Source organism: Leptonotus elevatus, chromosome 2 (assembly GCF_054856555.1).
Source record: "Leptonotus elevatus isolate MCC_2025b chromosome 2, RoL_Lele_1.0, whole genome shotgun sequence".
Taxonomy (NCBI): Eukaryota; Metazoa; Chordata; class Actinopteri; order Syngnathiformes; family Syngnathidae; genus Leptonotus; species Leptonotus elevatus.
In genome coordinates, this window is record NC_141240.1 from 13,884,856 (window position 1) to 13,897,698 (window position 12,843).

The following is a 12,843-nucleotide window of genomic DNA, read 5'->3' on the forward strand; positions in this document are numbered from 1 at the left end:
GCGTACATGAACACATGATAAAACTCTCTATAATTGCCGTTATTATGTTTTATTTTGCTTTTGTACAACGCCCTTTCCGTATGGGAAATGTAAATGAGTAAACCGTGTTATGACCTTGGTCACGGAACAAACTGAACACGGAAGTCGAGGTATACCAAAATATTAGGAACCACCCATCATTAAATAGAATGCATTGGGCCCTGTAAGTTTGATTCTCTATTATAATGGGCAAAACTTTGTTGTTGGTTTTAGGCTTTTTGAGAAAGGAGTGAAGAAAAGTGAGAACGCTTCGTGAGGCGGGCAGGCATGCGACCAAGTCCCCCACCTTCCCACACGCACACACAAAACAAAGACACACAAACACGCACACACGCATTCATCTGCACCCTTGGCCCCCACGCGCTGAGCCGAGCGGCAGTTTCAGCCCAATGGAGCGGCACAGGGCAAAAGGGGGAAGGGGGAGGGGAGAGTGGGGGGGGGTTGCTGCAGGGGGGGTTCGCTGTGACGGGAGGGGGCGGCGGTGCACAGAGGGCGAGAGGGCGGCGAGGCGGGGGGAAGGGGAGGGGGGCAATGCTGGAGCGGCGCTGGGAGGTCAGTGGTGGTGCAGTCAAGCGTGCCAACGCGCCTCTCACGCTCCCCTGTCCCTCTTGTCTCAACCCCCCCCCCCCCCCCCCCCCACACACACACACACACACACACCTCCCCACACCCCCGCCCTTCGCTTCCCTCCTCCTCCCTCCTCCTCCCTCATTCTCCCGCCGCCTGCGTGTTTTGATTGGACCACCGAGACCACCGCGGGGGAGCTTTCCAGACAGGTTGCTACTGGATCTTTGTGACGGCGGAAGTGTAGGCGAAGACAAGGTTGTCTCGCAAACACACCTAAGTTGACTTTCATGACATGCAATGGCACAATTAATTAAAAACACCACTAAAACGACACCTCCTTGAGGTTTAAACAAGCACTTTGATGAGGTTTAGTCACGCACACGCTCACACCACCTCGATGGAATGCAATCATTTGGAATCAGCAGTTACGTCATGCAAAGGCGGCCAAAATAAACTCAGATTGCCCTCATTTATCTTCCGACAATTTAACTCATCCATTCTTTATCTGACTTTCTGTCATCTTTTCTCATCAATAATAATCCAAAAGCTGTTCGTGCAATACGTTTTTGGCATGATCATGTGTGATTTTGCTGACTAACAGCCAATTTCACTTCCTACAGTGCTTCAAGTCTTCTTGTTGGATAACGAACGGCAAGAGATGGTACAGGAGTGTGTGCAAGGGCGCAATGTGACGACAACTCGTGCATGTCACATGTTGCCCACAGATGCTGGGAAGAAGAGTTTTCACAACAATCGCTGGTGGCTTTTATTGCGAAGGGAAAAAAAGCATCGCGCTCAGGGGTGTCAAACTCATTCTCGTCGCAGGCCACGTTGACTACGTTTACATGCAATAAATAAAGCTTTGAAAAAAACCGGAATGTGCTCACATTTGGGTTTTTAAAAATACGAATAAGAATAATTGGTCGCATATCCGTACACCTCCTTTGAACAGAACTTTGGTTTGTGTTTTGCACATGCTGTGTTCGCAAGGAATCTTGGTCTAAACTACATGTATGCACGTCGGCCATCTTACGTTGCCACTCATTAAACGAGACTAACTCGAATACATTGATTTCAATGTTACGTTTTCACTTTATTTGCTGTCTCTAAGGCGTAAATGCCAGTTTGTATATACACATTTATGCGTGTGCAGTATAAGTTAGTGCATCTGGTGCGCAACCCACTGGAAATACACAAGCAAAGGAAAAAAAATGGCGAAATATGGCGACAGAAGCTCACTTTTGGAGCGAGGAGGAAACCGATGACTTTATTAGTGTGGTGATTGGCATGAATATAATGTCTTTAATTGACTGTAGAAAGTGGAAATGATCTCTATTTGCGTAATGACGTCCGTGCGTGACGGTTTAGATCGAGATTTGTATAAGGCGTAACTTTAGATTATCCCAAATATTTCAGAAACCAAGATTTTGACCTTAACCCAAATGTTGACTACATGTAAACGTAGTTTGTGAAACCATGAAAAAATGTTGGATAACTTATTTTGAAATCAGAAGTCAAGGATAATAGGTTGTACAACTATCATTCAAGTTCCTGTAAAAAGTGGTGTAGTAACAAGAAAATGCTTGCAATATCTCATCGTTATTTATTACAAATCAAAATGAGGAATTTTTGTACAGATTTTACAAAAGTTGACACACTTGATTTGCCTTCACAGGCCACATTAAGTGATGTAGCAGGCCAGATTTGGCCCCCGGGCCTTGAATTTGACACCTAGTCTCGCACTCAAATACTGAACAACACAATGGGAAGTTCACAGTTTATCCAAGTAAACATAAACATGGAATTGCCTTTGAGTCCATGAAGCGTGTTTGAGAATTTGGACACCAATTAAAGCCAAATCATGACCCAAGTCAACTTGAATGAATTTATGAGGAAAAACAACAACAAGAGTATGTTTGCAACATGTCTGACACATGTCGCACTTACTATTGGTTTCCATTTGCGTGCTTAAAGGAGCGCATCCTTGGAGTCTCACTTGGTCTGAAAGTGCACAAACACATTCCACGTGACCACAATTCTACACACTTCTCAGCCAATGGCCAATTCCAGCGTTACCATAGCAACATAGCTTCAGCAACATGCACGCAAACACGAGCCCGGCGACCCGATGAAGACTGCACCTCACGAAAGAGCTTTTATTTTTGAAGCACATGTTTGTGGCTATTTCCACAGATGTTTGCGAACGTGTGGGTTTAATTCCGTTGTGCAACGGCAGGAGGGAGGGGGGGGGTGCATGATTGGAGGGGGGGCCTTTATGAGCCAGAGGAGGCGACTGTAATTTCCTCCCATCCTCCGCCAGTTCCGCTGAAATAACAGAGTAGAGGAAGCCGAGCTCTCCCGGGAGGAGACGCAAACACACGCATGCACACACAGCTTGCTAATCAGCCGGCCACCCTGGGCTCACACGCACACGCACACGCACAGACGCGCACACATAAAAGTGAACAAACAGCACATTTAGAGCGACGGCCATAGGATTAACCTTCCGCAGTAAAGTTTCTGTCTTTTATGGACCCAGTTATCCCGATTTAATACGTCCATTAAGCAACTTCACCACCTGATGATCACACGAGGCTATCAACATCAACATCCTATCAATCACTCAAGTGTGAGCACATGACGTTACACATAATTTAATCACTAACTGTCAAGCGTTTGTGTGCCAACATGACAAAGAGCTCCAGTCGGCGCTGACGCTGCAATTATCTTGCACGAGGCCTGAGCAGGCAGGTGGAACGTCTTCCCACCAGCTGCACTTTTTTTTCTTCTTTCTTTACGAAAGCTCGCCTCGTGCCTATAGCGAAGCGAGATCACTTAAAGTTCAGCTGTCAAACTTTCAAAATAAATGTCTGCATGAGGTAATTTGTGTCAGTAGGCAGGCGTATAGTGTGCGCGAGGGAGGGATGGAGGGAGAAGGAGGGGAGGAAGGGGGGGAAGGGGTGGAGGGCGTGGAGTGCTGGCTGCCATGCCCCGAGGGGAGTCAGAGGGGAGGGGGAGCGACGCCATAGAGGCCATACAAGCCCCGCTGCCTTCCCTCCGCCGTCTCACCCTCGCCGCCCTCGCGTGAAACTGCTGACAATCTTAGCCGGCGTGTGCGTGCGAGTGGGAGCGCGTGTGTGTCTGTGTGCGTGCATGCACAATGTGCACGTGGGTGTCCTGAGGCGTCATGGTGGTATTCACTCGCCGGGTTAAACTTCAGGCTTCACCGCCAGACGAGGAAACGAGGACCATAACAACAACAATCTTCGGGCCTTCGTATCCCCGCTTACGTCAATAGCGACGTTTCACTCCATCACGTCTGCAAATTGAGGTTGAAGAGGACGTGCCGGGACAAGCCAAAAGTCAATCAACGATAAACCCGCGCTTGCGTGCAAACATGCTGAGATGATCAAATCCTCGGTGGAAAAAAAAAATCTGACTAAATATGTTTTAGAGGTGTCAAAATTTATCCATTAATCAACAACTAATCGATTACCTACTATGGCGTATTAGGGCCACATACAAATATATATACTTTTTTAGGGGGGGGGGGGCAATATTCAGCGAAAAAACTCACAATTTTACGCCCAAAACACTCGTATATTTGCGACGTTACAAAGTGGCAAATAAGCGAGAGAAAAAATCACAAATTTACAAGAACTAAACTCGCAGGTTTCGCAAATCTGTGAATACATTTGTTGTCAATTAATTAGTTGTTTTTTTTTCTGCGAATTTGTTTCTCGTAAATTAAAGAAAAAATTCGCACAAATTTGCCACTTTATAATGTCACAAATCTGCGAGTTAATGTCTCGTAAAAAAAATTATTTGAGCATTACACCTCAAGATTTTATTTTTTTTATAGGTGGCCCGGTAATAGTGTTTTTTGTTGTGTTTTTGTTTTTTTAACTTAGAATGGTCAAATCTTCTGGTTACAGCAACCCAACATTAATTACTCTGATTTATTTTGTCCTTTTTTGAAAGCAGACTATCTTTTGTGTTTCATCAAGGTAAGACATTAGCGGTTAGGTTTATCTGGCTTTTACTTTGGGAAACAAAGACCAAAACAGTCAGTGAATCACTTTTCCAAAAGGTTAGTTAGTAACTACGATATCAATGATGAGATGTTGCTAGTTGTTTAGTTGTTGTGGGGGGTTAAACAATAAACTATACTAAATCAACAAAAATAAACAGTAACAGTAAACAATACTTGGTTTTAAAAAAAGAAAAAAGTTATGTTATGTATAATTATACATATATAAATAAAATGTTATCCAATTATTTGATTATTGATGATGGAACACTCTAAAAACTGTTGGCTCAAAAATAACCCAACTATGGGTCAAAAAATGACCGATCCTCTACTTGGGTCTATTTGACCCAACTTTGAGTCAAGAAATTGGTCTTTTAGCGTAAAACAACTCATAAATATTGGTCAGCTCCTTTACTTAGGTCAAAAAATTGAAAGAAAGTTGTGTCAAATTGACCCATAAAGTGTATCGATCCATTTTTTATCCATAATTGGGTTACTTTTGACCCAACTGTTTTTAGAGTGAATAATCTATGGGACAAACAATTCTAAAAATTTGCCATGTTTGATGCCACTTTTTTTTTCCAGGCTGATACCAGTACGAGTACTCAAACCTTGAGTAGGATACCGCGTTGATACCACTAGTACTTTTGATAACTAAAATTCCCCAATAAAAAACTATACAACTCTATATCCCAATATAGCATTTTATTTAAAATAGCATTAAATTAATGGCAATTTTCTACTCTTCTAATTTCTAGTTCCGGATCATAAAGATCTAGCTCCTGGTATCGTCCGCCATCACGAGTACTGATACCTTGAAATAAGGCTGGGTACCAGCACAATATCGATACCTGGTATTGGTCCTCGCCCATCCCTACTATTATATTCAATAGTGACAGTCCTTTTCCCTTTTCCCAGCCCTTACCTCAACTTGGGCCGAGCTCTGTTTTTGGGAAAAGCTCTTGCGAAAATGTCGGCAGTTTACCTGTATCACTCAAACACCTCCATCTTATCTAACGCGCCTTCGCCTTGCGTGTCTCACACACAATAATCAGCGGTAGCCACACTCAGTAGCTCGCTAAGCCTCTTACACCCTTCCCTCAAGATTAGGGCTCGGAAGCGACAACAGATGCGCGCCACGCTGATGAAAACACACACATGCAGACCCACAACTCGGCGCACCTGTGTGAACAGATCTGCCGTGTGTGTGTGCGTGTGTGTGCGTGTGTGTGTGTGTGTGTGTGTGTGTGTGTGTGTGTGTGTGTGTGTGTGTGTGTGTGTGTGTGTGTGTGTGTGTGTGTGTGTGTGTGTGCGTGCGTGCGTGATCTTGCGCAAAGCTGACACACGCACAGAAAGCCGATGCCGTAATCGTGACACATCTGCGCGGCCTCCAGGTTTGGCGTGGGCCCCCAGTCAGGCCCTGGGGGACGGAGCGGGCAAACAGGAGCTTGTCAGCCAGGTGAGGACGCTGCCTGAACAGTGACCGACAGTCAACGCAAAACACGCCCGCACGCACGCGAAAAGCCAGACAGCTCGTTGTCTCGGGATAAATGGCCGTTTGATGCTCGGCGTCTTTGAAAGGCTGGAAGTGCATTCGGTATTCACGCTGAGAGAAAATTACTGTCAAATCTGTCACAGTGTGCCTGTAGGGTCTTCAGCGGAAAGGTTATAAACAAAGGCGAACAACGCTTACCCATCATGCAACTGGGCGACAACACAAACACGGCAAAGAAATATCTGTTGCTGCTTTCTCACACAAACTCCATCGGGCGATCTTCAAACCTATTCATCAGCAACGCTGCGATTTGCTACCGCTTATTTGGCCTCCCCAAGTTGTGCCATCATACTTTTTGCCACCCTTTCGTTTACTAACAACAGTGGGCGGAGCAAGACACATGGCTGCCCGGTGATAGGTTGACTCATAGGTAGTAACGGGAATACAATGGGAGGAACACAAGGTATACTTGTGAAACACGTTTCTGCTTTACAGATATTTGCACTGTTAACGTTTCCGACAAAACTCTCTCCCACCTCCGCACACGCGGTGGAAACATCAGTATGCAGTATAGCTTTGTCCAAACGTGACTTTTAAACTTGACAAAGTTCTTACATTTGTCCTCATATCTTAACTGAGCCATAACAAAAATGGGCAAAATTCTCCATATTGAGCGTAAACCTGTTCAAGCCAAATATGAATAAACCCAATGTAGCTCATATAGGTCAGAAACACACGAAAATACTTTTTCTTTTTTTTCTTTTTTAAATTGAGAGGAGATGAAATATCCTTACCACGGGCGATGAGATTCGGCAACCTGGACAATCACAGATTGGAGGATGCACCTGTAAGATTCCTTTGGACATGAGCGTCTTGAGACTTTTCCCTGCAAAACAAACAAACGAGACGATTCGAGTGATTTGAAAAGAACCTGAACGCATCACAGCTACAACACATGATAGAATATCAATAGTGCTTTTTATTTTCTGCTTTTAGATCCCAATTTTGTCATTACCATTTGGTTGATCACTCCTTGCCTGGGGGTGACCCCTAACCCCCCAACACATCCAAGTATGTCACCTCACGCTGGTTTAAATGTGTCCGGTGGCAGAAATAGTACATTGCGACATCTCACGTGGTCAAAAACTGTCTATCCTAAACTTTTTCAGCCACTTCAACTTCCTAGCAAAGTTTACGTACCCCCCTCCCAAAAATCCAAACAAGCCATAGCCATTCAAGTTATTTGACGTTTTATTATGTCCATTTCATGGCGGCAATGTTCATATGACCACTTTTGATGTCACACCGTCACCCCTACGGGTGAGCACACCCCAGTTTGGGTATCACGGCCCTAAGATAGAGATTCAAAAGGTAAACTTGTAGACTGCCAATGGCTTCCAATGGTGGCCAGAGGAACAACAAATCCATCTTGGATGACATTGACAGCATCCAACCATTCAAAAAAAACGCATATTTGTATGATTTGAGAATTAAAAACTTACAATTTGGTGGCTAAAATAAGCTTTCTTGAGATAAATTGTGCTGGTAGAAATAGTAATTTTTCAAACGCTTGTTTGATAGTGTTCTAGTCCCAAACTTTAAAAGGCAAAGTTGGTGTGCCCCCTCTGGAGAAAAAAAATCAAAACAAAGCCTTTTTTATAGCCATTAAAGTTTGCTTCAAATACAAATATGCAAATGTGACTATTACATTACATTGGCAGTCTTATTTTGTGGTGGAAAGTGAGTATGGGGTGGGGTGGGGGGGGGGGGGGGGTAGCACTGTATGTAGCACACCAGCACCCCAGCGGGTGAGCGCACCACAGTTTGGGAATCCCTGCCATAAGCATGCATTAATGAAGCAGCTCTAACTGAACATAGCAATAGAAAGTGGACCGCAAGAAAACCGTTTTAATGAAACTATCACCTACTTTACAACATGGCTTAGGACACCAACCAAGAGGAATAAAAGTAATTTAGTCGTCCCATTTTCCTCTTCAGCCCTCTTGACTCTTGCTCTTGTGAAGTGTCGGAACTTTGCCTTGGCTCATCTAATAACTCCACTCAGCTAAACAAAAGTGAGCTCAAATATATCCGCTCACAAGTGATGCCACAGCTTACCTTTGTGTCGAATACTCCGCTTCCAGTCTTTGGCTGTCTCCCGGCCACTGACAAACTGGAACTCGTTGGGAGTGAGCCACTCGCCCCTGTATTTAATGGAGGGTCCTTTGCTGCCTTGACATAGTTTGTTAATGTAAAGCAAAGCTTTGTTTTCCCCGCACTCCACCTCGATGCACGGCTCGCCGTTGTCAAAGAAGGGCTGGAAGTCCGGGATGGAGGAAAACCGCTCCAGCATCAAGTCGTCCGTGGCGTGCTGGAGGTGCTGGTGATGCAGCGTCGAGTCGTGGAGCCCCAAGTACGCGCGGTGGTGGGCCAAAATGTGCTCGTAAGGCGGCGGGTGCGGGGTCACCACGGGGATCGCGGCGGCATTTAAAGGGGCCAAGTATTCGGAGTGGTTGAAGGCGGCCAAAGCCATGTCGTCGCCGTCCAGGCGCTCCTTCTTGATGGCAGGCATGCCGCTGCTGCGAGCCGCAAGTCGGGAACAAGTGCGGGAAAAGTGGACGTCCGAGCCGAGCTGCTGCCGAGCGTGCTCGCTGCCTGCGGGTCGGCCCGAGGCACACTTGGAGACGCGCCGCTTGGTTTTACGCAGGGCGCGCGGATGAGACGGCGGTCTGCTGGAGTTGCCGGGTAGATTCCCATTCAGCAGTGTGACGCTCGCAGTGGCGGCAGCGCTCTCCGCCAGCCCCACAGCTTCCTACAGCTTCCTACAGCTTCCTACAGCTTCCTACCTCCCACATGCACCCACACACACTCTCTGCTAATACCTGACATGCTGCGCGCGCCGGGCGCGGACATGATGCTGCATACGGGGATCATTAACGCGCGCACCTCCTCGCCCTGCCCCCCCCCTCTTTTTTTTTTTTTTTTTTTTAATGATTTATTGCTTTGGCTTGGACTGGCATTTTATTTTTGCGGTGACACTCGTGTTTCGCTTCTACACACCACGCGTATATCTGTACATTAACGTTCTCGGTACATTTGGGTTGCATTTTTTTTTAACCATAGCTTAAAGTTTTGCGGGTTTTTACCTCCTTTTTTTTTACGCCAGTGTGTGTGTCTGTGTGTGCGTGTGTTTGAGTGGAGTCAGGCTGAAGTTCACAGACGCAGACCAAACAAGATTTGCACTCACCGCCGCGTCTCAACTTGGCCCATTTAAACCGCGGAGGCTCGGCGGCAGCCAGCAGTGGAGGGGGGACCGCGACAGACGACGCCATGTAGACTCAAATAAAGGACACGTTTTAGGAGTGAGCATGGGACAAGTTTGATTTACACTTGCAAATGGATGCAAATCATGGTCATAGTGCGATGCCTTCAGACACTGAAAACTTCAGACACTGTTACTTGTTTTTTTCCTTTTTCTCGCTCAGCATTTCCTTAAAAAAATTAAATATTTTAGTTGCTTTGGTTTAAATGCATTTGCTTTAAACCAATGAGAATTAGTGAGATTTGCTCATGTCAGACACTATCTTAATACAGGCACACACAAAAAACACTTCCCATTAAAATAATGATAGCATTGACAGCATCCAACTACAATTTTTAGGGACTAAGCCCAGCCAGGAATAGCAAAAACTCACAGTGATTAACTCATTCACTCCCAGCCATTTTCAACCCCCTTTGCTCCCGGCTGTTTTACTGGATTTTGACTGATTTTGCAAGGCCCACAGAATATTGTGTTCCTTTTCTATAAATAAAAAACAAAAAACATAGAACATACCAAACTAAAGATTAGTGTCTCTTCTTTCATCAGGGAAAAAATATATATTTCTATCTGTTTCCGTTTTGCAGCAATTAGCATTAGAATATAGCTAAGTTTCATCATTATTCACAAATCTGTTTAAAATAGTGGGGAAAAGAGCTTTTTGCAACATGGCCCTTGTTGATCTCTTATACTCTGCTGCCACCTTTTGGCCATTTTTGGAATAATAACCATTTCTTCAAGCATTCTCTTCAGTTCAGAGGTTGCATCAAAGCCTTCTGTATGGTCAAGCATAAAGAAAAACAAAAACGTATAAATATGTCTTTGGGAGAACCGTATTATTTAAAATAGAACGTATTTTTACATTTTTGGGAGCAAATGAGTTAACGGCGTTCATAAAAAAAATCATAATTGCCTATAACAATAATTTTGTTCATACGACACTCCTCTCTTCACTTCAACATAGTTCCTTGGCACTGAGCAGCCACAAGATGGCAGCAAAGCACCATTTTTGTCTAAATGTGGCTCCTTTACGCCAACATAGTTCCTTGAGACAAAGATGCCACATGGCTTGTATTGTTTTGGCCTAAGACAACAGTGAATAATGAGTTTTTCAACATAGAGTGAAGGATAGGCTTCCAAAAATATCTGTGTTGTTGGAATAAATTGTAAATGCTGAATGGTGAACATTATACGTGGTTTACTGTACTACTGAGATTGGAGCCTATAAACATCACCTCTGTGCATTCTGTAGACAGCTAAGTACGTTTGATCACGTGTCGAATTCAAGATCCTCACAAGGCCTGTGAAATGAAAAAAAACATATTGCCACAATTTTTCCCTGACATCAAAACTAGTATCCATTATAAAAATGATGAAATGCCTTTTAAATAAATAGATAAATAATGTTTTCTTGTTTCCCAAAACATTCAAAAATTACTTAAGTTATACTATTAGGCTTAGCGATTATGGATTCTTAAGATTCTTATAGAAAATATGTTTGTATTGCATTCTAGCCACAAGAGTATGCAAACAATTGCACATTGTGGCTAATTTTAAAGCATTAAATCCGATTCTCTTAAGTTAACCAAAGAAAAACGTGATTTTTTTAAAAATTGCCTTTTATTCCCCTTATTGTGCTGAAAGTGTACAGAACTGTTGTGACATGAATCATTAGGTACGTAACCATGATTAATGGTGTACTGTTATGGATGATCCCAACAAGTGTGGCAGCGCTGCCTTATATTATTTAAACAACTTCTACTCGTATAGCTCTCATTGTAATGAGCGCAAAAGTGTTATTAAGTTCAGGCGATGAGGGCTTCATGTTTTTTGAATCATCGACTCAATAATTGCATGATCAGGCTAAAACATCCCGTCCTAAAAACATTCCATTTGATCTGTGTTCCTCAGCCAGTCGCTGGTCCTGGGCCACAAGCAGGTGGAACTGGAGAACAGTTCAGAAGAAAAGGACGCTCAGATGTGTACTCGCGCTGCTGGAAGCAAGTTGCCTGAACCTGGGAAGCACATTTGCCCAAAGCGCCTTCTCTCCGCACTTTGTGCAGGCACGTTGCCCTGAGCTCCTGGAGCTCGTAAGCAGGTCCACATCTGACCCCCATCAGTGGAGAACCACCCAGGTGGATTCCCCTCCGACACATGGAATAGCCATCGGAGCAGCAGAGGTGGGGTCCAAAGCGCTGTGTGTCCGGGGCCCATAAATCAGGCCAAACGGCCTCTGACGCACACACAGGAAGGAGGCACGCCGCACCGCAGGCGGACGGGTTGCTCGGGCGGGCCAGAGACCGCACCGTGGCCAGATCTGGTAGAAGGCCCACCGCCAGAACCGGGCAGGCAAAACCGCTGCAGACATCAACAAAAACACATGGCTGCTACCGCAGCAAAGACGAAGACACACAAGTCTCCTTTTGGACCTCGCAGGCCGTGACGTGTTGAGCCGAAGGTGGGAAGAGATCAGAAAGAGACACAAATCAGAGCGCATGTGGCTTGAAGAATGAAAGCAGATATATTTGGAAATAAACAATAATGTCACTTCCCCCGTTTATGAGTGCACTGAACAGTAGCACTGACATAAATCGCCACTCGCTGACATTTATGGTGCGTGTGCGTGTGTGTTTTGAAGCAACCATTTCTAGGAAGAGGAAGACTTACAGATGAGAAGCTTTGAGGTTCTACCGCTATCAAACCAACCTTTACCCAAAATGTCAACGTGTCGACGCGGAAACTTTCGTCGAGGCGGGGGCCCCTTCAGGAGCGCCGTGGCTGAAAGCGGTCGGAAAAAGGGAGCCCCCGTGCCCACGCGCAAACACCCGCTTCACGTCCCAAGTTGTGACTCGTCCCGCAGGGGTTCCCTGAAACGCTTCAACTTTCACATCTTCAGACATCGCTTCAACTCATTGCACAATTTTCCATCACTCTTTCTGCGGTTTGACATGAGGGGGGAAACTTTGCTTAACCTTTACCTCCGCGAGAAGAAAGAACATGAAAAAAAGAAGATATCTGCGTGGAAGGAATAGACAAGACTCCAGCTGCGTTCAGCAGACTTTGCCCAGCCCAAGTATTCTCTAGTGACCCAGGGTTTACCAATTCCAGTCCTCGAGGTCCAGAGTCCTGCAGGTTTTAGATGTTTCCGCCCACTAGCACACCTGATTCATATAATCAGCTCATCAGCATGCCTGATAACGATCCTGATCTTTAGTATCGGGTGTGTTGGTAGGCGGAAACGCCAGTTTCAATGTATCCTCACAAGTTTCTTACCGTTTAGGCCGTTTATCCAGATGATGGCGCGGTTTCGGACCTTGAAACTGACTTTTGAAACCGGGCTCCAGAGTGGAAAGATTTCAATACGAGCCATACACCATATGCAGGATACTTCTC

At 45.1% G+C, this 12,843-nt stretch overlaps 1 protein-coding gene across 2 annotated transcripts in view; it reads right to left on the reverse strand.

Annotated features, from left to right (window-relative positions):
• Positions 1–9,085, reverse strand: part of samd11 (sterile alpha motif domain containing 11) — a 61,760-nt gene extending 52,675 nt beyond the window's left edge. For both annotated transcript variants that reach the window (XM_086069303.1, XM_086069302.1), the window contains exons 1-2: positions 8,250–9,085; positions 6,926–7,017 (exon numbers count right to left, since the gene is read on the reverse strand). In XM_086069303.1, coding sequence (XP_085925429.1) covers positions 6,926–7,017; positions 8,250–8,703 — 546 coding nt within the window. In that variant the 5' untranslated portion in view covers positions 8,704–9,085. The remainder of the gene's footprint in view (positions 1–6,925; positions 7,018–8,249) is intronic.
• Between the last annotated feature and the right edge of the window lie 3,758 nt (positions 9,086–12,843).